Source organism: Pteronotus mesoamericanus, unplaced genomic scaffold (assembly GCF_021234165.1).
Source record: "Pteronotus mesoamericanus isolate MK-2021 breed Mesoamerican mustached bat unplaced genomic scaffold, CSHL_Meso_final contig_20, whole genome shotgun sequence".
Classification (NCBI taxonomy): domain Eukaryota; kingdom Metazoa; phylum Chordata; class Mammalia; order Chiroptera; family Mormoopidae; genus Pteronotus; species Pteronotus mesoamericanus.
In genome coordinates, this window is record NW_026555085.1 from 13,599,470 (window position 1) to 13,626,323 (window position 26,854).

General features: G+C 50.0%; 3 protein-coding genes and 1 pseudogene across 4 annotated transcripts; 2 read left to right on the plus strand and 2 right to left on the minus strand.

Annotated features, from left to right (window-relative positions):
* The first annotated feature begins 3,591 nt into the window (after positions 1–3,591).
* LOC129067955 (translationally-controlled tumor protein-like) lies at positions 3,592–3,985 on the plus strand (annotated as a pseudogene).
* A 4,987-nt stretch (positions 3,986–8,972) lies between these two features.
* On the plus strand, positions 8,973–14,812 carry HSP90AB1 (heat shock protein 90 alpha family class B member 1). The gene is made up of 12 exons (XM_054569434.1): positions 8,973–9,100; positions 10,449–10,595; positions 10,879–11,085; positions 11,174–11,333; positions 11,507–11,640; positions 11,766–12,074; positions 12,497–12,662; positions 12,891–13,081; positions 13,204–13,351; positions 13,492–13,760; positions 14,021–14,354; positions 14,466–14,812. Exons 2-12 carry the CDS (start codon positions 10,449–10,451, stop codon positions 14,573–14,575), a joined length of 2,175 nt encoding a protein of 724 aa, XP_054425409.1. The 5' UTR covers positions 8,973–9,100; the 3' UTR covers positions 14,576–14,812.
* On the minus strand, positions 14,813–18,463 carry SLC35B2 (solute carrier family 35 member B2). Of its 2 annotated transcripts, XM_054569435.1 has the most exons (4): positions 18,350–18,463; positions 17,623–17,816; positions 17,277–17,431; positions 14,813–16,599 (listed from the first exon to the last, which is right to left on the minus strand). In XM_054569435.1, exons 1-4 carry the CDS (start codon positions 18,358–18,360, stop codon positions 15,661–15,663), a joined length of 1,299 nt encoding a protein of 432 aa, XP_054425410.1. In that variant the 5' UTR covers positions 18,361–18,463; the 3' UTR covers positions 14,813–15,660. The 2 variants fall into 2 exon arrangements, with proteins under 2 accessions (XP_054425410.1, XP_054425411.1); XM_054569436.1 differs by lacking the exon at positions 17,277–17,431.
* A 904-nt stretch (positions 18,464–19,367) lies between these two features.
* NFKBIE (NFKB inhibitor epsilon) lies at positions 19,368–26,288 on the minus strand. The gene is made up of 6 exons (XM_054568783.1): positions 25,723–26,288; positions 23,314–23,416; positions 22,368–22,590; positions 21,291–21,379; positions 20,924–21,163; positions 19,368–20,166 (listed from the first exon to the last, which is right to left on the minus strand). The coding sequence occupies exons 1-6, from the start codon at positions 26,100–26,102 to the stop codon at positions 20,101–20,103; spliced, it is 1,101 nt and encodes a 366-aa protein (XP_054424758.1). The 5' UTR covers positions 26,103–26,288; the 3' UTR covers positions 19,368–20,100.
* Positions 26,289–26,854: the final 566 nt, after the last annotated feature.

Consider the following 26,854-nt stretch of genomic DNA (forward strand, 5'->3'; position numbering starts at 1 on the left):
ACGGGGGCTGGAGCCCCAGGCTGGGTCCGGCTCCGTCCTGCCCCACCCTGCGGAGAGGGAAGTCACCCTGTGCGCCCCCTGGCGGGAGCTGGGTCCTAACCAGTGCAGCCTCCACTTACGGCCCCTGTCTAGGGACACCAGACTGGGTGTATCAGGCCCACTCCACTGACCCTTAAATCTGAGTGACCTTGTGCCACGCACTTCCCATCTCGGAGACACTCATCTGTAACACAGAAGTAGTTAACATTTGCTCTTCCCAACTCTCCAGTTGAGTAACTCCTCTGAAATAATAACAACTATTATTTTCATCTATCACTCTGCTCACTGTCTTAATCATGTATTATCTCCTATAATCTCTCAATAGCCATATGAAATGCTGACTATTGCTATGCCCATTTTACTCTAGAAATTCGAGACTGAAAAGGTTAAAGATGGGAAAATATATTGTAAACTTCAAAGCACCAGGTAAATACATCTCTGTCCCTCTCTCTCTCTCCCTGATACACACAAAAGCAGTGAAGGGGATGGAAAGATACAAGGCCTCATGTGATCATGTGGCACCATAAATTAGGCTCATTGCACCTTCCCTACCTGTCTCCAAAACATTCTGGAGAGTCATCTTCTCTTTTCATATCCCCAGGGATACCAAGTGTCCTAGAATCCTGAACTTCCATGTCATCCTTCCCAGGTGAAACCAGCAAAGTCCTTTCTGCCATCTAATTTCTGTCCCTCCCAATAGCACCTCCAGTCCTTTATCTGGGTGCAGGGGGCCAGGCAGGCACTGGGCCCAGTGAATGACCTCAAAATCCAGTCATTTTAGACCTGCACATTGAGGAGTGACTTGTGCCTGGGGCTGAGCAGGTAGCAGGTAGAACAGTTAAGTAGGGCAGGGTTATTTGTGGTGCCACTGCCTTCCCCTACCTGTATAATCTGCTCTGGGCTGAACCAGTTTGGGATTAAACTTTACTATCTTTGTTAAAGGGGGTCTGGAACACTGAACACCACCCAAGACAAAAAGGGACGCTTACGGGAATGATGGTAGTAAGAGGACAGACATTTCCGGGCTAGCTGACAATGGCAGGTAGACAGGACTGAGTCACAACCCTTAGACTACTGATACTACGCCTTTGCCCTTGCAGAGTTAAGACACAGTCATATGTGTATTAATAGTGCAAGTTACTCGATTTACAACTCCAGAAGGGCTTAGATCACAATTTCTGGCCTCATCACATTCCCTTGAGTGACTTGGTTCTTGCCTATGACTTTAGCCATCAGCCTCTGCCTCCTGGACATCTCTCCTTGGTGCCCCACAACATGCCTAAAACAGACTTCCTGACCCCTCTAACCTACTCCTCCCCTCCTCCGCATTCTATCATTCTACCCCACAAAAGGGGTCCAGCATGCCTCCTCCCCACCCTGGTGTATATCCCCAACTTCGGCCTTTCCTTTCTCCAAGCTATGTCCCATGGAGTCTCTAGGTGGTTTTCTGTATGTTTTGAACAACATAATTATCTGGCTTAATAAATTTAACACATTTAGACCTTTACCCAACAAAATAATATATATTTTTCTCAAGCATGCATGAAGCATTTATAAATGTTAGCCATGTTCTAGGTTATACAGTAAGTCTCAAATACAAAATACGCACACCACATTGTATGCCTACAACATACTTAAGGAATAATATTTTTAAAAAATTGGAAATTCTCACCCTAAGAAGTAGCACGAGGCCTTCGCCGAAGCTGAGTCTTTGTGTTCCCTCCGAGCACTTTCTAAGCTTTAGCTGGGTCAGGGGCCGGTAAAAGTGTAAAACATTTTCAAATGATCAAAGAAGATAATATATAGAGAATCACAAAATTCTTAAAAAACAACTATAATAAAAACTATATTAAAACTTGTGGGATAAAGCTAAAATAGTACTTGAGAAATCTGTATCCTTAATTCCTTATATTGGAAAAGGGGGAAGTCTGAAATGTAACGTGCTAAGTATTAAAGTTAAGAAAATAGAAGAAGAACAACAAGATTGACCCAAAAAAAGTAGAAATAATGAGACAGGAATTTAGCAGAAATTTAAAAAATAAAGTAAAACTAAATTCTCAGACAAGAATAAGCTGAAGGAGTTCATTACCAACAAACCAATACTGCAACAAATCTTAAAGGAACTTCTTTAAGAAGAGAAAAAAAGATTTAAAAATATAAATAATAAAATGGTAGTAACTACATATTTATCAATAATTTTAAATGTAAATGGATTTGATGCTCCAACCAAAAGGTGACTGAATGAGTAAGAAAACAAGACCCTTACATATGTTGCCTTCAAGATACCCACTTCAGATCAAAAGACACACACATACACAGACTGAGTGAAGGGATGGAAAAGATATTTCATGAAAATGGAAATGAAAAAAAAGCTGGGTTATCAATACTTGTATCAGACAAAATAAGACTTTAAAACAAAGGCTATAACAAGAGACAAAGACTCAGCAATTCCACCTCTGGGTATTTATCTGAGGAAACCCAAAACACTAATTTAAAAAGACGAATGCATCCACAACGTGCCTAAAACAGACTTCCTGACCCCTCCAACCTGAACAACCAGAATATGTTCACTGCAGCATTATGTACAATAGCTAAGATATGGAAACAATCTGTGTCCACTGACAGACATATGAATAAGGGTTTGGTACATATATACAATAAAATATTACTCAGCCATAAAAAAGAATGAAACATTGCTATCTGTGATAACATAGGTGGACCTAGAGGGTGTTATGCTAAGTGAAAAAAGAGAAACACAAATGAGATATGATTTCACTTACATGTAGAATTAAAAACAAATTCATAGATACAAAGAACATTTTGACGGTTGTCAGACAGGAGGGGGCTTGGGGGAATGGATGAGAAAGAGGAAGGGATTAAGATGTGCAAACTGCCATTATAAAGAAGAGTCATGGGGATGTAAAGTACAGCATAGGGAATACACTCAATAATATTGTAATAACTATGTATGGTGTCAGATGGGTAGTAGATTTATTAGGTGATAACTTTCTAAGTTATATAAATGTATAATCAGTATATTGTTCACCTGAAACTACTGTATTGTAACTGTAACTGAAAAATAAAAAAGTACAAAAAAAGTAAAAAGGCAGAAAAAGATATGAAGCTCAATGTAAATAAAATAGACAAATCTCTGGTGAAACGTCACCAAAAAGAAAAGGGGGATAGAACATGAAAATCAATTTTATGAAAAAAGGAGACGTACTTCAGATAGAACAGAGATTAAAAAGACAGTCAAAATGGTATGCCTTAATATTTAAAGCTTTCAAGAAACATCCAAAAAATTATTAAACAAAATTGACTTAAAAAATTTGAGCTTTTCCGCATGCTCCTCCCCCACCCCCCTATCAAGCGCTGTGCTGGCTGGAGTTCCCGGCTCCTGCTATGCTGGCACCGCTGTAGTCTCCTTCCAGCCGTGATCACGATCATCTGCTGGGACCTCATCGCCCATGAATGAGATGTTCTCTACTACCTACCAAGATCTAGGAGGTCCAGGAGGTTGCAGATGGGCTGTGCCTGGAGGTAGGGGGGAAGATGGTAAGTAGCACTGAAGGTTAACATTGATGCTTGCTTATTGGTGGATATGCCTCCACTGAGGGCCCCCCAGGGCAGTAATCACCAGTGATGATATTGTCAGAAACCATCATTTGCAGGAAACCAGCTTCACAAAAGAAGGCTACAAGTACATCAAAGTTAATGAAATCAATCAAAGGGAAACTTGAAGAACAGAGACCAGAAAAGTAAAGCCTATTATGGCAGAGGCTACAGAGCAAATGAAGCACATCCTTGCTAATTTCAAACACTACCAGTTCTTTACTGGCAAAAACATGAATCCAGACGGCATGGCTGCTCTTCGGGACTACCGCGAGGACGGGTGACCCCATATACGATTTTCTTTAAGGGTGATTTAGAAAAGGAAAAAAGTTAACAAATTTGGCAATTTGGGTCTACCACCTGTCATCATGACTGGCTGCTGCTCTTCATATACACACCACGACTAGGGCAAATAGGACTCGGACTCTTCATTTATTTTTGACCTTGATTTTCTGGGGCAGAGGCATTAAGTAAAAAACATGTCATGTAGATTGTCTAAAAATAAAATACATTTAAACTAAAAACAAATTGAATCTTTAGTTAATGTTTTCATACAGAAAACAATCGGCTCAGGCAGTTTTATAGGTGAGTTCTACAAAGCTTTATAGAAATAGATTATTTCAGCCCACTATTAATAAGTCATTTATGAGTCAAACATGTAAATTGATTAAAGAAAAATTTAAATGATATTCTCAACAGATGCAGAAAAATAATTTTCATACCTACTCACATTAAAATTGTTACAAGTTAGGAACAGAAAGAGTAAATATGCTCAATGACGAAGTGTTGGAAGCTTTCCTTTTCTGATCAGAAATGAGACAGGAATACCCAGAATTATTGTTTCCACTCATCATTTTTCTGCAGGTTCTAGCTGGTGCAGTCCAACAAGAAATAAGAAATACGAGGAATAGAACGGGACGAACCAAACTGTCATTGTTCTCAGATGGTAGATGGGTTGTACCCAGAAAGCACCAAAGACTGACAAATTAAGAATTAAGCCCTGACTGGCATGGCTCAGCTGGTTGAGCGTCCTCCCACAAAGTGAATAATTGTTGATTTGCTTCCCAGTCAGGGCACATGCCTGGGTTGCTGGCCCAGTCCTCGGTTGTGGCACATGTGGTTGGGGCGGGTGAGAGGAAACACATCAACGTTTCTCTCCCTCTCTTTCTCCCTCCCTTCCCTTCTAAAAATAAATCTCTTCTTAAAAATTTAAACAGGAATTTAAAAAAAGAATTAAGAAGGTAGTTTATTGCCCTGACTGGTGTGGCTCAGTGGGCTGGGCATCGTCCTGCAAACCGAAAGGTCTCTGGTTCGATTCCCGGGTCAGGGCACATGCCTAGGTTGTAGGCCAGGTTCTAGGTCAGGGGCCTGTGAGAGGCAATCCACTGATGTTTCTTTTTCCCTCCCTTCTCCTCTCTCTAAAAGTAAATAAAATCTAAAAATAAGAACATAGTTTATCAAGTTGCAGGATTGATAAAAAAAATCAATTGCTTTCAAACTTGTTGGAAAACAGAACTTGAAGGAAACCTTCCATTTGCCATAGCATCAAAAAATAACAATAAAGTGAGCAAAAGTTGTGCAAGAGGCTCCTTATGTCCTAGCAGAATGTGGAAACTGAGGCAAACAAATGGAGCCCAGGCTCACTATGCAGACCTGCTCAACTGTCTAACATGTATGAATGTCAAGTCTATTTATTGGCTTGTAAAAATGTTAGTTCAGGGTATTCCTTGTAGAAATCAGAGATGTAAGCCCCATGGAACTGGGAAGGACCAGAACTGACAGGGCACATCTGGCAGGAGCTGAGCTCTGGAGGCTGCTTGTTCTGGGTGTTAAGGATCTAGAGCTACTCCCCATGATTATGTAATCCCTGACTGCCCAGTGCTTCTGGATACTTTGTTCATGCATTGCCTCTCATCGAGGCACACCCCTCAGTGGTCTCCCTGACCCCCAACTAGAACTCCCTGTGTGAACAGCAGCAGGAGGCCTCTGCCCAGGCTGCTCCCTCCAAGACCTTGCCTAGCTATAGCTACAGCTACATCAGGGGTCTGCAAACTTTTTCTGAAATAGCTTAAGACTAAGTATTTTAGACCTTGCAAGCTACGTGGTCTCTGTCACAACTATGAACCACACCATTATAGCATGAAAGCAGTCAAAGACAACATGTAAACAAGTGAGTTTGAGTGTGGCTGTGTTTCAGTGAAACTTCATGAACACAAATTCAAATTTCATACTTTCCACGTGCCAAAATATTACCCTTAAAAAAATTTTCCAAACATTAACAAAATATAAAAAGCCATCCTTACTGACAGACCATACAAAAACAAGCAACAGGCCTATCAGCTGCAGGTGATACTTTGTCTTGCTTCATCTGGCTGCCCTCCGATATGGCAAAAGGTTGGGCTGGGTCTTTGAGGCCTGGTCAGGAATAACTGGTATTTTGGAAACATCAGCATTGCAAGTGCTCCTGGGAATAGGCTTCTGGAGAACTGGGGAGTTTTAAGCCATCTTTAATAGCCTTCGGTGGCTTCTCTCACCCTAAGTTAGGATTGGAATGTCTTAGGATGTTATTTGTGGCCCTCTGTGACTTGACCCCTGCCTGCAGGGTCACTTTCAGCTCCTCCTCCTTCCTCGAAGTTGCGGGACTATAGTCCCTCTGTCAGGGCTGTGGCTTGTCATGCTTCTCTATACCATGGCCTGGCTAGCCATAGCCCTAAGCCTGCTCTCTTCCCCAGGCTGAGTTGGAAAGCCTCCTATCTTCTCCCACACTGCCATGATTCACACTTGGCCTGATGTAGCCCCCAGTGTGCTGTGGACTCTATCCTTAAAAAAAAAAAAAAAAAAAGATTTTATTACTCATTTTTAGAGAAAGAAGGGAGGAAGAGAGGGTGAGACACATCAATGTGAGAAACATGGATCTGTTGCCTCTCACGTGTACTCTAACTGGGGACTGAACCCACAATCCAGACATGTGCCCTGATGGAGAACTGTACCAGGGACCTTTCGCTTTGCAGGACCGCACCCCACCAACTGAGCCACACTGGTGAGTGCTCCCTGTCCTTCTTACACATGTCTGCATCCCCAGGTGGGGAGGCTTCTTGGAAGTCACCTTGGAAGACTTCCAGAGAAAAGGTAGTATTTCGGTGCTGGTACAAGATTTAAGATTTTCCCATTAGGAAACCAGAAGTCTCTGGTCTAGACACTGATCCTCCGGAGCAATTTTTGCTCTGCTTTGGACTTGAGTCCTTGAGAGGGGAAACGGCATTCCCACTCCAGGGCAAGAAGCAAGGGAGTTAGTGGGGCAAAGGCTCTGAGCTGATCCACCCTGGGCCAGTCAGTGAATCCTTTCTTTCCCAGTCCATAAAACGTGCAGGCTCACTTTTACCTCTTCACAGGTTGTGAGATATTTTGAATGCTCTTTGTGAACTGTGGAACAGATTTTTAACTAGCTATGCCCCTCTTGCGAGAGAGGAAGAGAGGGTGTGCTGAGGAATGATGTTCCAAATTTGAGATTTCGATCAGGAATGGAGCATCTTGGGGCCTTCCTGGCAGCAGCACCATGCCTCTTCCCACACTCACTGACATCCTCCAGCCTCAGGCTTCTATACACCATAACGGTGGGGAGTACATGGGTAAGGAGAGATGAAGTTGGGGTGGTGGCGGCGGGGGTGATGAGGTCTGGAACGTGGGGCAAGGAAAGCAAGGGTCCTTTTTTCGCTGGAACTCAACACAGGAACAAAGAAAATATGAAGAAAGGAAGACTGGGCACCAAGGCTAGTGAAGGACTGCGGGTTGCGGTAGGGGGAACCCATTCTCAGCATTACCTGGTGGGACAAAGTGGGCCAGGAAGGGAGTTTGACGAACATCTACAGAGCAGGGAGTCGCCATTCTCTCCAGGAGGGTCTGTGAGTCCCGCTGGCTTCCAAGATGAGGCCTTGGAAAGGCAAGGGTAGATTAGCTGAAAGACATCCAAAATGGCAGAACCTGGAGAGTCATGGCTTCTTGCAGGTCGCTACTGGGTGGGTGCACCACCTGGTGGCCTCTGCGCCACAGCTGGAATCACCTTGGTTCTGGTGTCCTGAAACCAATAGCTAGCTGGCCTCTTCATGAGAGACCTCCAAAAGGTCCTGCCAGCCCTCCTCTGCAGCTACAGAAAGAGAGAAGAGGGTGAGGGAAAAAAAAAAGAAAGAAACCAGATTGAGAAACAGCTCTATGTGCTCTTGGAGCAAGGTTGCGTGTCTCTGCGTTCCCCACACGTGGGCAGCTGCAAAGACTGGGCAGTGTCTCTCCGTTAGCGACCGCATGTCCCTTCCTGGCTCGCTGAAGGCGGCGCCTGCGGAGCGGGGTGCTGTGTGATTGATGCGGGAGAGGAAGGGGTCAATCAATCATTACCTTTACGCTCCACCCCACCCCCGAGGCGGTGTCAGGCTAGTTGGGCCCGGCAGGTTGGCGAAGAGGGTCCGACCAGCGGCTTTCAGTACAGGGGACTGGGGACGCTCAATCACCGCTGGAAACCTGGCAGAACAGTGATGGGGCAGAGCCGCCGCGGAAGCGAGGCCCAGGCCGCAGCGGGCGGGGAGGAGCCCCGGGGAAGGGGGCGGGCTGGGCTGGGCTGGGCGGGGCGAGAGTCCCATCTCCGAGTCATGCTTGGAAACTGCTGGAAGTGATCGCAGTACAGCCACTCTCGCTCCTTCCGCCGCACGCGGACAAAGAGTCCACCCCGCCCCCTTCACCAGCCTAGGCCGCTTGCCTCCCACCCCCCAGCCGAAACCGCGCCCTGCGGCGAAACTCTGGCCCTTCCTCCAGCCCACCAGAGGGCCGGGGGGCGGGGGCTGCCCGTAGTTGCACCTGGAATTCCGCACCTTCCCGCGGGGTGGGGCGAGGGAACCCAAAAAACCTTACCCGTATCGGAGAGTAGCAATGTTTAGGGCAGATTCTAGGAGGGAGGTCGAGGCTGGGAGCGAAGGTCGGAGTGACTGGCCGCCTCCCACTCCCCATTTTTAGGTGTCCGTCGAGGCTGGGACTCACGGGTGGAGGTGCCTGTCCCACAGGTGTTTAGGGTCGTCAATGAGATCTTCCATTCCATGTCCACCGCTTTGTCATCTGAGCATTCCCAATTCCTAGTTCTGGTGGGGTCATGCCTTGGTAGTGCGGAGATAGAACTACGTAAACTAAAGTAGAGAGTGAGACCGACCCCTCCCGCTCTTCGCCAACTCCTTACCTACTTTGGCCATTACGTCTAGGTGGGCGGGAGGCGGCAGGTGCGAGGCTGACAGACAGCCTCCTTTAAGGCGGAGGGATCCGTGGGCGGGCAGCTGGGTGTGCTTCGCCTTATATAGAGCGGCAGGATGCGCACAACCCCTCTCTTGAGTCAACCCCGCGCACGCAGTTTGCTGTGTGTGAGCCAAAAATAGTCCCTGCTCTCTAGTACTTGCATCTCTTCACCTTCAAGGTAAGGCCACAGTCGTCTTCTTCAGACTTTCGGCTTGAAGGTCCTTTCGAGCTGCTTTCGTCTCTCTCTACAGCTCAGATTTTGTAGTACCAGATGGCCTTCCTTGGGGCGGGGGAGGGCAGTAGGCTCTCAAGTGTAGCTTGGTTTTACAAATAATGCGTTTAGGCGGCAAGGTGTCCCCCAAACGACTCGCCCTGGCCGAGGTGGGCCGGGGAGTGGGCTTGGGGTAGTGGGCAGTTGCACGTGGTGGCCGCGCCGGCCTGGAATGCTGCCATCTTTGCCCCTTCATTTCCGCACGCGGCTACGGATGGCTGGAGGGTCCGCAGGAGTGGTAGGTGGTGGGTGTGCGTGCTCGAAGTGACTCAGCACAGCCTGGTATTGCCCTGGCTTTGCCACCTCTGTTTATGGGACGGGTTTTGTCAAATCTGTGAGGGTCCGCGGCTAGGAACGCTTTAGACTTCCACTGGCCCCTCATTCTTCCAGATCTTCCCTGCAGTCCGGTCGGAGAAGGAGAGGGGGAGGGGGCGGACAGGGGAATACTAATCATGGGTTCCTCCTCCCTTAGAGCCGGGATTGTTCTGGAAGCTTCTGGAGCCCAGCGCCCCGCCCAGGTGCCCGGATGCTGGGGCGCAAGGAGGCTGCGCGGTGGCGCCCCCTCCTCGCGTGTTTCTGGCTGACGGTTGTCCCCCTGTGAGGAGGGTCGGCCCGGTGGACCAAGGCCACCATCTTAGTTGTGTTTGGTTTAGGCCTTTGCTTTATAGTCATGTGTGCTGAAGGGTCAGGATTGAGTTTTTTGCTCTGTTCTTTGTTTTAATGGACCCCCAGGCTGGTATCGCACTGATATTTCTAATGAGGGAGCACTTTCTGATCATTGCCATTTAAACAGTAAAACTAGTGACCTTGGGTTTTTTTCCCTCCATTTGGTACCAAGAAAGATAATAGAAGTGTAGTGAGTGATTTCTAGCTATAAATACGTGTGGATTTCCTGGGATTCTTACTTGAGGTAACGTGGGTTGGGGCCACTATTCTGTATTTTTAAGAAGCTGCTAGGTGATGCTGAAGCTTTTGGTCCATGGACCACTTAGAGTAGTTTGGCCTCCAAAAACCCTGATCTTTTATTTTGTTGAAAAACATGTTGGTTTTTCCTCACTCAGTTGGTTTCTGACCAAGCTTACAGCTTGAAATCTTTGAAGAAAAGGCTCTATAGTCTTTTGGAAATGGATAGTACCCAGGTCAAAGCAATTTGAACTAAGTTTTTAAATTTTTTCATTATAATTGTAGTGGACTTTAGTAGTCTCAAATTTGTGCCATCACATTTCTTTGTCATTTTTGACTGTTCTTATTCTAGATGCCTGAGGAAGTACACCATGGAGAGGAGGAGGTGGAGACTTTTGCTTTCCAGGCAGAAATTGCCCAACTCATGTCTCTCATCATCAATACCTTCTACTCTAACAAGGAAATTTTCCTTCGGGAGTTGATTAGTAATGCTTCTGATGTGAGTGCTCTGGCAGTCTTCATGGGTGGTGGTGTTTTGGTTTATTTTGGGGGATTTTGTGGGGTCTACTATTGAAGGGGGGGATAAACCTTGCATTTGAAAAACGTTTGTCTTGCTGTATGTGGTTGGATGGGATATTAAAGGCAACTGTATGTGGTTCTTAAACCTTAAGGGGTTATCAGATTTGAGGCTGTTTTGGGAGTAGATAGCAAAAAAGGGTGTTTTTTTGGATGAAGAGGTATTAAGAAAGCAGAATTGTACAAATTGCAATTTGTGTTTTTAGGCCTTGGACAAGATACGCTATGAGAGCCTGACTGACCCTTCCAAGTTGGACAGTGGTAAAGAGCTGAAAATTGACATCATCCCCAACCCTCAGGAACGCACTTTGACTCTGGTAGACACAGGCATTGGCATGACCAAAGCTGATCTTGTAAATAATCTGGGAACCATTGCCAAGTCCGGTACAAAAGCATTTATGGAAGCTCTTCAGGTACATGGTATTTCAGCTAGGCACACCATTTATCTATGTTCTTTGGCTGTTTTTTCAAAACTTTTTTTTTTTTTTTTTTTTTTGGCAGGCTGGTGCAGACATCTCCATGATTGGGCAGTTTGGTGTTGGCTTTTATTCTGCCTACCTGGTGGCAGAGAAAGTAGTTGTGATCACAAAACACAATGACGATGAGCAGTATGCCTGGGAGTCTTCTGCTGGGGGTTCTTTCACTGTGCGAGCTGACCATGGTAGGCTGGCTTTCCTGTAAAGGTGTTGGGGTTTGAATTTTGGGGAAACCTGAAATAGACGTCTTCAGTGTCCTGTCTGTAAAGCAGTTAACCTTTCACTACAGCTCTGCATTTACTTTCATTTCCTTAATACTCCATTGTGAGTGCCTTTAATTTATTCATTCATTTTTTAGGTGAGCCCATTGGCCGGGGTACCAAAGTGATCCTTCACCTTAAAGAAGACCAGACAGAGTACTTAGAGGAGAGGCGGGTCAAAGAAGTGGTGAAGAAGCACTCACAGTTCATAGGTTATCCCATCACCCTTTATGTGAGTATGGACTGGAAAAAACCTCACATGAATGGTACCTGCTTCTGTGGAGAATTGCAGGGTCCTTGATTTATTTATTTTCCTGGTGTTCTGTACTCTGAAACTATTGTCCTTGGTACTTTCAGTTGGAGAAGGAACGAGAGAAAGAAATCAGTGATGATGAAGCAGAGGAAGAGAAAGGGGAGAAAGATGATGAAGATAAAGATGATGAGGAGAAACCCAAGATTGAAGATGTGGGCTCAGATGAGGAGGATGATAGTGCTAAGGATAAGAAAAAGAAAACAAAGAAGATTAAGGAGAAATACATTGATCATGAAGAACTGAACAAGACCAAGCCCATTTGGACCAGGAACCCTGATGACATCACCCAGGAGGAATATGGAGAGTTCTATAAGAGCCTTACCAATGACTGGGAAGACCACTTGGCAGTCAAGGTAAGCAACCCTTTATGGCGGTTCAATGAGGAACAGGTAGAAGGGTGTTGCTGTTATTAGACAAATGGAACTTGCCCAGCTGGTTGGTAGCTGGGGACTGAATGCCATGGCGCTACAGGAGTTTACTTGTGACTTTAAGGGTGAAGAAATGACATCCTTTCCAGTGACCTCACTTCGTGTCCATGGTAACTTTATACATCGTGGGTTCAAACTTGACTATTCTCATTGACCCAAGTGTTATATACAGCTTGTAGTATTCTAGATTCATTTAGATGAGAGATATTCTCAACAGCTGCCCTATAGAGTGCTCACTCTCTAGTGCTTAGGGAAAATCTTTGTTCCAAACAGTTTGATAATTTGGTGTTGGGTCCAAAAGCTCTGCATAACCTTGAAATGTGTTGTTGGCTTATTTTGAATTTTAGCACTTCTCTGTAGAAGGTCAGTTGGAATTCAGGGCATTGCTGTTCATTCCCCGTCGGGCTCCCTTTGACCTCTTTGAGAACAAGAAGAAGAAGAACAATATCAAACTGTATGTCCGTCGTGTGTTCATCATGGACAGCTGTGATGAGTTGATACCGGAGTATCTCAGTAAGTAACCTCTTGGCCTAATATTACTTAGTTGAGTAAAGTTCTATGAGGATTTAAGCATTCTCGGGGACTGAAGTCTGTATCTTACATAAGTAAGGATATTCTGCAACATAGCCAGTGAAGGTTCAGTGTAAAAATGTATTCTGCTGAATTTAGATGAACTAAATTCGTCTGCCTTTTTTTATCTTTTTTTTTTTTTTAACTGAGCTCTCTTTCCTGTGATTGCAGACTTCATCCGTGGTGTGGTTGACTCTGAGGACCTGCCCCTGAACATCTCCCGAGAAATGCTTCAGCAGAGTAAAATCTTGAAGGTCATTCGTAAAAACATTGTTAAGAAGTGCCTTGAGCTCTTCTCTGAGCTGGCAGAAGACAAGGAGAACTATAAGAAATTCTATGAGGCATTCTCTAAAAACCTAAAGGTAAGGAGGCAGCAAATGCTTGCTTACTTCATAATTAAAATGGGTTTCTTTTTTTCCCCCGTTCACAAGAGAGGGTAAGAGGTTATTTGCAAATGAGACTTTTTCCACCCCCACCCTTAAAGCTTGGGATCCATGAGGACTCAACTAATCGCCGGCGCCTCTCTGAGCTTCTGCGCTATCACACCTCCCAGTCTGGAGATGAAATGACTTCTCTTTCGGAATACGTCTCTCGCATGAAGGAGACCCAGAAGTCTATCTATTACATCACTGGTGCGTTGGAGCCTGGGTCTTAATTAAAGCCTCTCCTTAGAGATGTAGGGATTAGGGTGTGGGGGGGCCCTCAATCGGGTTCATGGGAACTGATGGTATGAAGATTTTGTCTGAGTCACATTTCACTAATAACCCTATAGGTGAGAGCAAAGAGCAGGTTGCCAACTCTGCTTTTGTGGAGCGAGTACGGAAGCGGGGCTTTGAGGTAGTGTATATGACAGAGCCTATCGATGAGTACTGTGTGCAGCAGCTCAAGGAGTTTGATGGGAAGAGTTTGGTCTCGGTTACCAAGGAGGGCCTGGAGCTACCTGAGGATGAGGAGGAGAAGAAGAAAATGGAAGAGAGCAAGGCCAAGTTTGAGAATCTCTGCAAACTCATGAAAGAGATCTTGGATAAGAAGGTTGAGAAGGTAAGCAATTCTGGGGCTGATCTGTTTTGTAACAGATGCCTTTGGATTGTTTCCCTTAGAATCTTGTGTTGTTATATAATTAGTGGTTTTAAGCAACCTAATTTAGAGCCATCTGACCTTGCGCTCTCAAGCAGACAAATTTAAGGTTGAAATTTGGCAAAGGTTAGGCAATTATTTTGAGAATAGAACTTCAAATACTCTTTCATATGGAAGTGGTGATCTGGTTTAATATAACCTAAGGTTTTTATGCCTGTCCATAGGTGACGATCTCCAATAGACTTGTGTCTTCACCCTGCTGCATTGTGACTAGCACGTACGGCTGGACAGCTAACATGGAGCGTATCATGAAAGCCCAGGCACTTCGTGATAACTCCACAATGGGCTACATGATGGCCAAAAAGCACCTGGAGATCAACCCTGACCACCCCATTGTGGAGACACTACGGCAGAAGGCAGAGGCAGACAAGAATGACAAGGCTGTCAAGGACCTTGTAGTGTTGCTGTTTGAAACTGCACTGCTCTCTTCTGGCTTCTCACTTGAAGATCCCCAGACCCACTCCAACCGCATCTATCGCATGATCAAGCTAGGTCTAGGTGAGTACCCATTAGCTGAGTGTGACAAGGAATTTGGGGAGCTGGTCTTGTGGGGACAGGTAGGACTTGGGTCAAATCTCTTGTGACACCCCCCCACCCCCCACTTTTTAGGCATTGATGAAGATGAAGTAACAGCAGAAGAACCCAGTGCTGCCGTTCCTGATGAGATCCCCCCCCTTGAGGGTGATGAGGATGCCTCTCGCATGGAAGAAGTAGACTAGGAGTTTCTACCTGCAGACCTTGTATCCTCTGTGTAGTGTCTTCATGGCTTCCCTAGCAGCCCTGAGTGGCCCTAGTCCACCTGGTTTTCCTATGCTGTTTAGTGGGGTTTTTTTCCTCTCCTGTCTTTGCCCAAGGCAGGTTACAAGGGCCTCAAACCCTTCCCTTCTCATATTTGACATTGGGTTTGGATGTTGTGTATTTTTTATTTTGTTCTGAAATTAAAGTATGCAAAATAAGATGCAGTTTTATGTAGTTTTGTTCTCACAAAGTAGATAGAAGGCTAGTTTTTGAGTTCCCTTGGCTACTCTATCCTGAGTCTCACCATCAGAACAGGTTACGGGGTACATACACACAGTAGTACATCAAAAGCTAATGTAGCAGTTGAAGTCACAACACTGACTAGAGAACTATATATCATGTTAACACTTTCAGTCCCCTCTGTAAAGCATGTACTTGTCAACCAAAGCACAAGACCAAGCCTATTGCAGCAATTTAATAAAATAAAATAGAGCAGAAAGTTACATTTCCAAAGTACCAAAACCTGCAACTGGCTTGGGGATCAGAGCCTAGGGTTCCAGGAGCATAGGTGGTGTTGCTGGGCAGGGCTCTCCCAACCCCTCCCCCTAGCAGAGCACCATCTTTCATTTACCCTAGGAAAGCAGCATACCACCTACAATCACCAGAGTAAGTAATGCAGGTCTCTGGGAAAGAGGCTAGAAGGATGGGTATTTAGGGCATGGGAAAGAGGCTAGAAGGGTGGGTATTTAGGGCAAGGGACAAGCACATGTGAGGTACATAGCAGTGTTAACAGGGCAAGATTTCAGGGGATTTGAGGAGGAAGAGACTCTGGAAGATGGTTCTACCCTGGGGCTCAAGAATCCTGCCTACTAGAAGACTGGTGACTTAAGGCAAAAGGAAAGGCTGCCTCCTGGCCTCCCTGCCCTTAACTGCAGAGCTGGTTTGTGATACTGAGAAAATACCTACACTTTGTCCTTGAACTGGTCGCCTCTGATAAGTTACAGTAGAAAAGGAAAACGGTAAAGTATGGTGAAAGGGTCCTACTTCACTTTGCCCCTCAGGTCCCTCAGACCTTCTGCACTGGGGACTCTACGGGCACAGCCTTCTTTCCCCGTTGCTTTAAACGGCCCCGGGCATAGACTCTGAGCAAGAGGGCAACAAAGACCACAGCCACCCCCAGCCCACCCACCACAGTGATGGTGTGGCCGTAGAGGAGGCAGGAGAGGAGAATGGCGAAGGCCTGGCGGAGGACCATGATGATGGTGAAGACTGCAGCCCCAAACTGTCCAATGGTGTAGAAGATGAAAAGCTGGCCACATGCAGAGCAGATGGAGAGCAGGAGGGCATGTGCAGCAAACTCGCTGTGTCTCCCCATGAAGCGGGTACCCTCCAGGAGGGCCCCCTGTTCTAGCAGGGAGCCCACAGTAAAGAGGCAGGAGAAGAAGTTGACCCCAAACATCATCTGCACTGAGGACATCTTATAGGCGAACAGGGCATCCTGCCAGTTTGAGGTGAAGCTGTCAAAGGCAATGTAGCCTGCCAACAGGATCAGGCCTGAGAGTGTGGTGGCCGGGGAGCTTCGGGGCTCTGGTCCACTGGACAGCAGAAACATGCTCACCCCAATGGAGATGAGGCCTGCTGTCAGGTATTCCCAGTGTTCATAGCTGCGCCGAGACACCAGCTTTCCCATCAGCATGACAGGGATCACCTTAGAGGCCTTGGCCAGCACCTGGGTGGGGAAGCTAACAAACTTGAGAGCTTCATACTGGCACCAGCTGCTAAGTACATTTGACAGGCTGGCAAAGGAGTACCGGTACATGGGTGCCCCATGTCGGGGCTGTTTGCAGAGGAGGCAGTAGAGGCCGGCCACAATCAGTGCCAGCACTCGGTTCATTAGCACCAGGAACTGAGAGTCTGTGAAGCGCTCACCTGCCCACGTGGCTGTGGCCCCATAGCTCCGGGTCATCACTCTTTCCTGCAGCACTCCCCAAGTCAGGTAAGACACCTAGGTGGGGAGGGTAGAAACACAGAAGATAAAAGGAAAAGGCTGGCAAGAAAGGATCTCAACAACCTCCCTCTTCCTCACAATGCTGTTTAAATGACTTAAAAGGACAGCATACATATTTTGGTTCCTCTGGAATAACTAGAAGTTTCCCCTTCCCTCCAAAGCCTGGATTCATCTTGTAAGGAATCAAATGTGTGTGATGTGAACTTTAGAACTATCCAGACCCTGTGTGTCCCCACAGTAGGATTGGTTAGAGCTGACTCCATCCCAAGTATTTTCCTCTTTCCCAACCAATTCAGGGAGGAAAGAATTCTTAAGATCGGACACCTATCAGTTTAACATGTTATATGAGGTGGAACTATTAGCGTTTACTCAAAAATGCGATGAGGTCAACATCTTTGTAACCTCACATATGGGGTGGGGGAAGGAATAGTGGGTTTACAGTATATGAAATATATCATTGCAGGGGAAAGTGTAATAAAGGACAGCAGAAATCACAGAAAAAAGAGGAGGAAAAATTTTTTTCTCAACCACTTTTAAGAGGATAGTGGTGCAGTATGGACACAACACACCAACCAGCACACTGACAGGGTGAAAACTTTGGTTCCAGAAACCCAGCCGACCTGGACCCAACCCAGGAAGAGACGCAGAGCCTGCCTGCCTGCCTGCCTACCTACCTGGAGTCCCACCGCACAGAAGAGCAGCTTCAGGGCCTGCCAAGTAGGAGTGGTCTCTGCTGGCTCTGTCCGGGAAGCCAGGGGGACCTCATCGGAGGCCTTGGGCTCATTGCCAAACACACAAGCTTTCACCAGAGGGAAGCAGAGACCCCTGCCTGAAGAAGGCACACAAGGTCAAGCCCCAGTCTTCTTCCTAGCATCTCATCATCTTCTCCAGAGCAGCCAGCCTGCCCTGCGGTTGGGTCTGCTGCCCTCCCTCCCTCCCTTTCCAAGCCACATCCCTGTTTGGACAGCTGGCCAACACAACATGGACCTAGCACACTTCCCCCACCCTTTCCCCACACACCTGTCTCCAGGTAGTTCCTCTGCTTGAAGTACTGCACCAGCAGGTAGCCGGGTACCATAAAGCTGGCATAGCCAGCAGCATTCACCAAAAAGCGGAAGAACCATAGCTGAGTCCATGACTCCGGAGGGGCTTCGGGGGTCTCCCCACCTGCGCCCAGGGAGGGGAGCGCAACCAGCACCACCACTGCCCACCACCTGCGGGGACAGCGGACAAAAGGATTAGGGTACAGTTCATCATCCGCTGGGTCCTTCAGAGGAGACCACACTAGAGAAGAGCCCGGAGTCACCTCCCCGCCCCCCTCAGCTGCAGCCCGGCCGGGACAAAGAACCTCTCTCTCGCCTTGGGGGGCCGGCGCCGTCCAGGCAAGGCTTCCTCCCTCCCCAGGGACGGACCCGCCCCTCCGGCCACACAGGTTCCCTCTGTTCCCTCCAGAGCTCGCCGGCTGCTCCGGCCAGAGGCGGTGCCCCCTCATTCCCCCCGCCCCCCAGGTTCCCGAGCCCTGGGGTTCCCCAGCTCCTCCGCGTGACACCCTCTAAGTCCCCCTAAAAGCACTAGTCCACGCCGCAAACCGGCCCCGCCGGCTCGGCTGGCTCGGCGTAGCGCTTGGTGGGCCCACCGCTCAGCAGCTGGGTCCCAACCCGGCCCACCCGGCCCACCCGGCCGAGGAGCGGCAGTCACGTGGCCTCGGGGCTGGGTCACGTGGACTCACCACCCCGGAGCCCCCCACCTGGCAACCATGGTCCGGGCCGCGTGGGGCGGAGGGGGGCCGGGGAATGCGAGGCCCCGGGCCGCGCGGTCCCTCCGCTCCCGCCGTCGCCTCCAGAAGCTGCCAGCGAGCCAGCGGCTAGCGGAAGTGCCGCGATCTTCCCGCCTCCCTCCCTGCCCGCGGCCGCCCCTCCGCCCCCTGCCGCGACCACGCAGCGCCCCGGGCCGCAGCGCCCCCGCGCGGCCCGGAGGGAAATGCTGCTCGGTGCCCGGGAGTTTGCTGCTGGGCAGGGGAGGTGGGGAGCCCTAAGCCCTGTGCCTCCCCCTGCTTCTCATCTCCAATAGATCTGACGAGGAGCGGGGAGGCACTGCCATCTTAGGGGCGGGGACATTGCGGTTCTGACCCAAGCACTTCCCCTTATGTTACCGTTTTCTGACAGGAAGATGTCTCCCTTTTTTGGCTGGGCCAGCAGTTCTGTCCCCCCATTGCCCATGACCTTCAAGGCTCTTGCATGACCTGGCCCTAGTCTTCCTCTCCCACTCACCCATCCCCTGTGGAGTCCCACTGGCCTGTTCTCAGTTCCTCTAATTCGCCTCTCCCCCCATCCCTTACTCATCCTTACGTCCAAGTTGAAATGACACTCAGAAGCCTGCCTGACCACCCACAATCTGGCCCTCCACCCTCTCCATTGTTCTTCTTTCCACTATTTTTTTTGTCCTTCACAGCATCCATTGCAACTTGTAATTACATATTTACATATCATATGGAAATAGACGTTTATGATTTTAATGGCTGCCTCACTCACTATATACTCCAAGTAGCTGGAGACTGTTTGTTTATTCCCATATTCTTCATCCCAGCATAGGTCTGACCTAACAGGGCCTCTAAATATGTGTGGAATATGAGAAGAAACATTAAAAAGCCACAGGTCCCTCGTGTCACCCTCCCTAGGCTGGCCCTCCTTCTTAGGCTCCTCCAGGAGGCAACCTCCAAGGCAGTGGTGAGGTCTCCCACTTGTGTCTCCTTATTTCTCTTTTTCCTCCGTCTCTCTGTGTTTCCACAGAAAGGGCAAAGGTCTGTGCTGGACACAGAGGACTGAAGACTGTTAGCCCTCCTTCCCTACCTAGCAAGGTCCTACCCTGCTCAGGTGACAATTTCCTTCTGCCTCTACCACAAGATCACAGGGCACGCCTGTCCAAAAATCCCCAATGTGCACAGGCATGCATTTGTACAAAACAACTATGGGGGGAACTTTTTAGAAGTCTGTGCCTTTTTAGTGTCATGTTATTGAAACTTCCCCTTCCCCAAAGCTCAGTCCAGGCCTTCAGTGTCAGATCTTTAAACAACAGTGTTTAGCAGTCCTCAACAGCAGTGAGATGGAAGCCCTCAGGGCCCTGCTCGCTCTCATTTCCATTTCTCTCCTCACTCCGGAGAGTCCTTGTTTTCCTACTGGCTGGCAGTTTCAGGTTGACCCAACATGGGTAGAAACAAGAGCCCCTGTCATCTTCCAGAGAGGTAAAGAGGCTTCACCCAGGATACCTGGGGCTTTGGCGGGGGCTCTTCCAAGAATCTCCATCCACCTGGGAAGCTCTTCCTTCCCGGCTGGCTCTCCCTTACTTGTGATCCCTCCTCTCAGCTCGGGACTGCGCTGGCCCCAGCAGTCCCCAGGACTCCAGAGGGCACATTGCCTGGGCCCAGACTGCAGCAACTGTGGCTCCAGCTTCCAGGTGGGAAGAGGTGAAGCCTCCAGGGCCCCAGACCCTGCCCTGGCTTCAGTCGGCACACATCAGCGGCTTTCCAGAGATCTTCAGGTCATCGAAGGGCAAAAGAGCAAAGGGCTGAGAAAGAGAGTGGAGAGAAGGAAGATAAGGGCTGGGGCCGGGGGAAAAGGCAGTGGTGGGGGAAGGAAGCTGGGGAGACCTATTGGGCCACTTCCTCCCTATCAACAGACAGTTGAACAGCAGGGAACAAATCTTCCTACTAATTTCCTAAATGGTGGCCCCTCTGGGCTTGAGAGTTAGGCAAGCCCTCACTCTCTAAGGAAATCCCTGAATATTACAGATAAGAAGGATCAAGGAGGCAACCCAGCCTGTGGGTCTGGTTTTCTGGGGGGAGTGAGGGGGAAGGGGACTCACAAAACATTTTGAATATTTTTTACATCAGACATTGAAAAATGGCAGACTGTACAGAAAACCTAGGTTTCACCTCTCAAAACATCCCCAAGAGCTGGAAATACTGGGTCCATATTCCTCCTCTGCAACTATTTGCAGAAGCTGAATAGAGTGAGCTTTGGGAAGAGACTCTGGTGCCACAGACCCCAACACCCTGCTGTCTTACATCTGGCCTGCTTAACTGATCCACTTCAGCTGCAGGGCTCCTGTAGGAGTCCAAGTTTGGGCCCCTGGGCCATGGCCAACTAAAAAAAGAGGCTGAGAGAGGGGCAGTAGCTTGCTCTAGGTCCTACGGTTGGTCAGCGGCAGAGCCTTGGATTGTACCCAGGACCCTAACCTCTTAGCCCTTCCAGCCGTGGCAGCACTTGTCTCTGCTATGGGTGTGGGAGGGACTGGAGAGCAGAGCTGAGTGTATGCCTCTTACATCCTCAGCCAGGTCCTGTGGCGTCTCATCCTCCACATTCCGCAGCAGAGAGTCGGCGCCTGCCTCACGCAGAGTGGATGAGATGCTCTTGAGGCCCCGGCCTGCAGCGAGGTGCAGGGGTGTGCACCCGTTGAGCATACGGGCATCTACCCGGGCCCCAGCCTGGAGCAGGAAGTGCACCAGATCCCGCTCCTGGGTCTCCACAGCCAGGTGCAGCGCTGTCTTCCCACTCGTGCCCTCCTGGAGGAGAATAAGGATGTCAGCCAAGGCCCTCTAGAGGAAGCATGTTGGACCTGGGCCCTGGATAAGGTGTCACCACTTCTTACACTGGAAGCAGACCTGGGGGCTGGACCAGTGGCCACCTCACCTGCACATCAATGTCAGCTCCATTTTCAAGAAGCAGTTCCATAAGTGGCTGGTTCCTCTGCAGGGTGGCAATGTGGAGACAGGTCAGACCTGGAATGGGGGGAACGTAGGGGCTCTCGATCTGCACCCACCAACTCCTTGTCCCCAACTCTTTAGGGACCTCCCTACCCCTCGGCCCCAAGGGACCGACTGCCCACTCAATAACTCTGATCATAGAGCTGTTAAAACACAAACCCAAAAACCCCCTCAAAAGTCTGAGGGGAAAGGAATGCAAAGTTTCCACTGTTTCAGTCATGTTATTGAAACTTTCATGCTTCAGGGGTCAGGTTGCTGAGTGACACCCCCATACATACACTCTCCCCCAAAAGCCTGCCTTCCCCATCCCCTCTAACCCTAACTCTGCCTGCCTTCAAGACCTGCCCAAAGCCATCTTGTTCAGAGGCCTCTGGGATCCTCATGCCCCCAGCCGTTCCCCAGCGCTACTTCCTCCTGTGTGCTCCGCTCGTCTTTTTGCTCTCTCCTTTCTGGCCTGGATTCCCCTCTGCTTAGAGACTAGATTCCGATTCACATGCCTCTCTTCTCTCAAGTCTATGCTCAAATGTCCCTGCTTCATGAACTTTCCCTGGCCAACCTGTTTCATCACATATAATCCCCATTCCCCCGATGCCAGTTCTTCTCACTCTGGTCTACCTTCCCGTAGCCCTTACTGCCTTTTAACCTGCTCGAGAACCCATTTCCTATGATTATTGTCTGTCTCAATCATTCTCTGTTTTACTCACAGATACAGGCCCACCTCCTAGAATAGTGTCTGGCACATAGAGGCCCTCAGTCCATTTTTGTTGAATGAATTACTGATCTTTGTTACAACAGAATACATATCTTAAGGGCAAGGTTTAGCTCTCTGTTTAGCACATAGCAGGTTCTAAGTAAATTCTAAATCAAATTCATTCATTCGGCAAATATGTACTGTGCATCTATGTTCTTAGAATTGGAGGTGCATTGATGTACAAGCCACCGCCTCCCCTTCCCTGAGAGTGGGGACCCTGTCTCCTCTGGGCCCTGCAGCTGCCCCGTGTACCTTGCCAGTTTTGCAGCTGGAGGTCCAGGGAGTGAGCTGGTCCTCTGCCTGGCTCTGGCTGACCCTTCAGCAGGCAGTGGGCGCAGTCTAGGTGCTGGCGCTGGCAGGCCACATGCAGGGCTGTGTCACCATGCCGGTCCTGTAGCATGCGGCTGGCCCCCTTCTGCACTAGGGCCTGAACTGTATCTGGCTGGTTCAGATGTACAGCCAGATGGAGTGCTGTCTGTAGGCACAAACAGAGGGTCACAGGGCCACTGCAGCATGCTCCCACCTTTGGGGACATGCTCAGGTGAGCACAGGAATTGACAACTGCCAGCACCTTCCTTAAGGGCAGCTTATAGAGGCTATGGTCTTCGTCTTCCAAGGCCACCCTACCAAGCCCTTCCCTTTGGCACCCCCCACCAAGCTCTTGCAACCCCTATCTTGGATGCTGGGTAAGGAAAGTGGCCCCCTGCTCTTCCTGTAGGTTCCCTTAGCCCCTGGAGAAGGGACAGATAAGGGCAGGGTCTACCTTCTCACCCTCTAGGGAGACCTCTGTTATCCTCAAGGACTGGGTGACAGAGAGGGGCTGGGGAGAGGAAGGGGAGTCACCAGGCAGTCTCCACCTAGCACACTCCTCTTGGAGGCTCCATGCAGATATCACCACTTATATTAACCCTCCCCTGGCTGCTCCCCACAGGCACTGGATGCCACAGCCACTGGTATATGTCTCCATCACAACTCTTGTCACCATGCTGTGTAACTAGTTGTAGACACAAGTCCCCTAGACTGGGCTCGAGCACCTTGTAGGCAGAGGCTGTGCCTTACTCATATTTGTATCCTCAGCTTCTAGCTCAGTGTCTGCCACATAGTTTCCTGAGTAAGCAACCTAAGGTCACTCATGTGGCTGCTTGGCATGACTGCCAGGGCAGATACGGGTATCTGGGCACTGCCCACCCTTTCCCACCTGGTAAAGGTTGTTCTGAATGTCCAGGACCTCCTGGGGCAGAAAAGCCAGGCAACAGTGCAGCACAGCTGGGGCCTCGTGAATTACGGACAGGTGGATCAGCCTGGAGGGCAGGGGCAGGGTTTTGTGTCAGGGCCCAGGCCAAAGAGAGTGGCCTGGGGTCCTGGGGTTAGAAGGAATACATCCCTAAGAGGCCACTCAGAGCATAGGTGCAGGAAGTGAGAGTTTGGGCCAGGAAGTGAGGGTTGGTTCTGGGAGCCAGGATCCTGGGAGATGGAGGCTCCAAGTCCCCATCTCTGGCCTTCAAGGAGGGCCTTGGCTCAGTGAGAGTGCAGGCAGGGTGCTGACGGGCCAAGGTCTTTCCTGTCCCACACCCCGCTCCCCTCTGGCCCCAAGGCCCCGCCAATCTGCAGCTCCAAAGCCCAACTGAAAGCTGCTAGGGTAGTGCCAAGGTGGTGTGCAGGGCTGAGCTCCCCACTTACCCCCATCCCAATAGAGAGAAGAGGGGGCAGGAGTGGGGTCACCCCGATCCCAGGAACTCAATGTTGTATGTGCCAAGGGAGAGGAAACAGAAGCTCGTGGATGAGGAGCAAGGAGAAGTGCAACATCCTATCCTGCTGCCCCCGACAGGGGAGTGAGTCAAGAGGGCCACTCTTCAGACAGCACAGACTGGTGGGTCTGGCACCTCCAAGGGGAAGTCTGTGCAGTGCAGAAAATGTGTTTGTTGGGGGACAAAGAGCCTTAACCTAGGGCTAGGAGGGCAGCTGGGAGGGGAAGTTCCAGTGCTGGGGTTTCCCCACATCAGGTGGGGAAAATGAAAGCCAGAGCTGGAGGGTCTAGGCCAGTACAGCTGCCTTGAAGCATTAGTGACTGGGGTAGTTTGGCTCAAAGGCCTGTTTGGGCTGGGGAGGGGGCTGCTCAGGCAGGAGCGGGGCAGGCCTGGGGGAGGCGGCAGCGGGAGAGGCCCAGGAGAGAGTGACGGAGGGAGGGAGGAACTGCTCTGGAAATCCCCTCGGCCAGGACTAGCTCTCTGGGTCACATTCCTGCAGCCACCTCCCTCTCTCCCTCAGTCTCCCCTCCTCCCACTTCCTCTTCCTACTTCCATTTGTCCCACACCCCAGACACTTCCAAGGGAAGACACCCCCTGCGGAGTTTTGACACCTCCCCCTGCTGAGTCTAGAAACAACACCTGTCTGTAACTAGAAGCAGTAAAGGCTGGGCTGAGAGGCTGACAAAGGAGGGCAGCACCAGAACTCCCCACTCCCTGGGTCAAAGGTCAGCCACAGGCATTTCACAGGAGCCTCCAAAATCTTGGTTCTGGGCCTGAGGGCTGGTGATCTGGGCACAGAATACAAAAGGCCTGGGGTCACTCCTCTCCTGCCCACTGGGTCTCTAGGTTATCTTTGTCAAAGGTCTCAGGATTAGGACCCTTCCATTTCCAAAAAGCAGGTCAGGACAGGGCATGCCCCTTCTACATCCTCTCAGCACCTTGTTCAGCATCCCAGATCTAGAACCTCAGATCCCTCCACTCTGTTTCTCACTCCCAAATCCCAGCCACCCCCTTTCCTAACTGGCTTTTTCTTTCTGAGGGGAAAATCCTCAACTGGCCCTTTCGCACTGCTGCCTCTTACTTCAACTGTCTCCTGTCCCAGTCCCCACCAAACTCCACCTGGTAAAGTAAGGGAGTCAGACAGGATAGTGAGGGGGACTCTAGGGGCTGCTCAGGAGATAAAAGGCTGACTCCAACCCTCACTTCCCCTTTCTCAGCAGAGAAGGAAGTGAGTTAGGGCACCCAGCTGCCTATCAGTCTGCTGGGGCCAGAGTGCCCCAACCTCGCTCACCACCTCACCCCTCCTCAGGGCCAGCATCGGCTCTGCACCCTGGCAATATTTTCACCGCTTGCTTCCTGGCCTCCATCGGCGGCCTGTAACTGGCACCTCTTGTTCCCTCAGACAGGGCATTCTGAGGTCAGGGGCCGGGAATTCCAGATATTGCCCAAGCAAGGATGCCCTCTCCCCCAGCGAGGGGAGGAAAAAAACAAAAACAAAAACAAAAAAAACCAACCGGACTGGTCAGGGGAATTTCTCTTCCTAGTGGTGGGTTATTGGTAGGTTGCCAAGATTCAAGTTGGGGCTCCAGGTGCCTGGAAAGGGCCCTGCCAGCTCTGCCCTCCTCCAAAAGGGAGGGCAGAGGGACGATTCCAGGTCCTCTGCTCTGGGCCCGGCTAGAGCGCAAAAGGAGGCTGAGAGTTAAGTTTGGAGTTTGGAAGAGAGAGTAGAGGTTGCCCCTTCCAGGGCAGGTGCCTTGAGGGATTATCATAGAGTGGGTAACCGGCCTGTTGCTTCTCCTAGGGAGGCTCCGAGTTAGCATCGGGAAGGGGTGCCGTGTCAGCCTAGCCCCCATACTCACGTGTCTCCGTCCTCAGAGATATAAGTGAGTGCTTCCAGCTGCTGAGGGCTCAGCGCCCCAACTGGAGGTGGCGGCGAGCCTGGGGATGGGTTTTCGGTCTCAGGGCCTCCCCAAAAGGTCAAAGACTCGGTGAGCGACGAGGAACCATAGATGGAGTCAGCCCTCTCCCCGTCTGTGTCTTCCTTCCCCTGTGGCTCTTTGGTTGTTCCCGGAGGATGATGGGTCCAGGGCTGGGGGCCTCCCCGGTCCGAGGGCCCGGAGGCTGAGGCCGGGGTGGACTCGGGCAGGGAGGGCAGGGAGCGCAGAGAGCGCAGACACTCGATACCCGAATCACACTGGCTCTCATCCGGCTCTTCGGTCCCCTTGCGCGCTTCCGACATGCCCGCGACACCGGTCCCCGGGGGCCCTGTCCAAGCAGGATCCGGCTCCGGGCTCCGCCGCACTGTCTTTCCGGGTTGCAGGTCTGCCTGGCGGAACGGGCACCTGGCCTGGAATGACGTCCTTCCCGGGCTGCGGGGGTCCGAGCAGTCAGCGAGAAGCGCGGGGATGGCTCGGAGCGCTGGTGGGGTCCACCTTAGTGGCTACTCTGGGAAGCCGGGATGCCGAGTCTGACGCACTCCCTCCACCCGCCCCTCAGGCCCCGCCCCCGACAGGCGCTTCCGGACAGAAACCCCGCCCTCCGGAATCCCCCTTACACCGCCCTCTGGAGTCAGGGGTTACCCCGTCCTGACTCATCCCTGCGTTAATGCACCCATTCATCATTCATCATGCATGCATCCATCCATCCATCGGTCCGTCCGTCCATCCATCTGTCCGTCCGCCTTCTACCCTCCCACCTTCCCTCCATTCATTCATTCGTCCCTCCGTACATTTATTCATTCACTTTTTCCCACTTCCTTCACTCCATTCATAATTCCAATCATTCTTTCCTTCCTTCACTTCCTCCATTTCTTCATTTATTGTTTCCATTCATTTACTCATTCATTTGTTGTTAAATAATTTTTTTAAAAGATTTTACTTATTTATTTTTAGGCAGAGGGGAAGGGAGAGAGAAAGAGAGGGAAGCATTAATGTGTGGTCGCTGCTCGATCGCCCCTCACTGGGGACCTGACCCACATCCCAGGGATGTGCC

Bases quoted from the DNA above. Each gene is read 5' to 3' on its own strand.
- HSP90AB1 (XM_054569434.1), top strand. From the start codon at position 10,449: ATGCCTGAGGAAGTACACCATGGAGAGGAGGAGGTGGAGACTTTTGCT. The intron at 11,334-11,506 runs GTAGGCTGGCTT...TTCATTTTTTAG, and splicing joins CACTGTGCGAGCTGACCATG to GTGAGCCCATTGGCCGGGGT. The intron at 13,761-14,020 runs GTAAGCAATTCT...GCCTGTCCATAG, and splicing joins TGGATAAGAAGGTTGAGAAG to GTGACGATCTCCAATAGACT.
- SLC35B2 (XM_054569435.1), bottom strand. The intron at 17,432-17,622 runs GTGTGTGGGGAA...TGCCTTCTTCAG, and splicing joins GAGGAACTACCTGGAGACAG to GCAGGGGTCTCTGCTTCCCT. The intron at 16,600-17,276 runs GTAGGTAGGCAG...CTCCCCACCTAG, and splicing joins TCTGTGCGGTGGGACTCCAG to GTGTCTTACCTGACTTGGGG.
- NFKBIE (XM_054568783.1), bottom strand. From the start codon at position 26,102: ATGTCGGAAGCGCGCAAGGGGACCGAAGAGCCGGATGAGAGCCAGTGT. The intron at 22,591-23,313 runs GTGGGAAAGGGT...TTGTGCCTACAG, and splicing joins TTCAGAACAACCTTTACCAG to ACAGCACTCCATCTGGCTGT. The intron at 21,380-22,367 runs GTACACGGGGCA...CCCCCATTCCAG, and splicing joins CCAGCTGCAAAACTGGCAAG to GTCTGACCTGTCTCCACATT.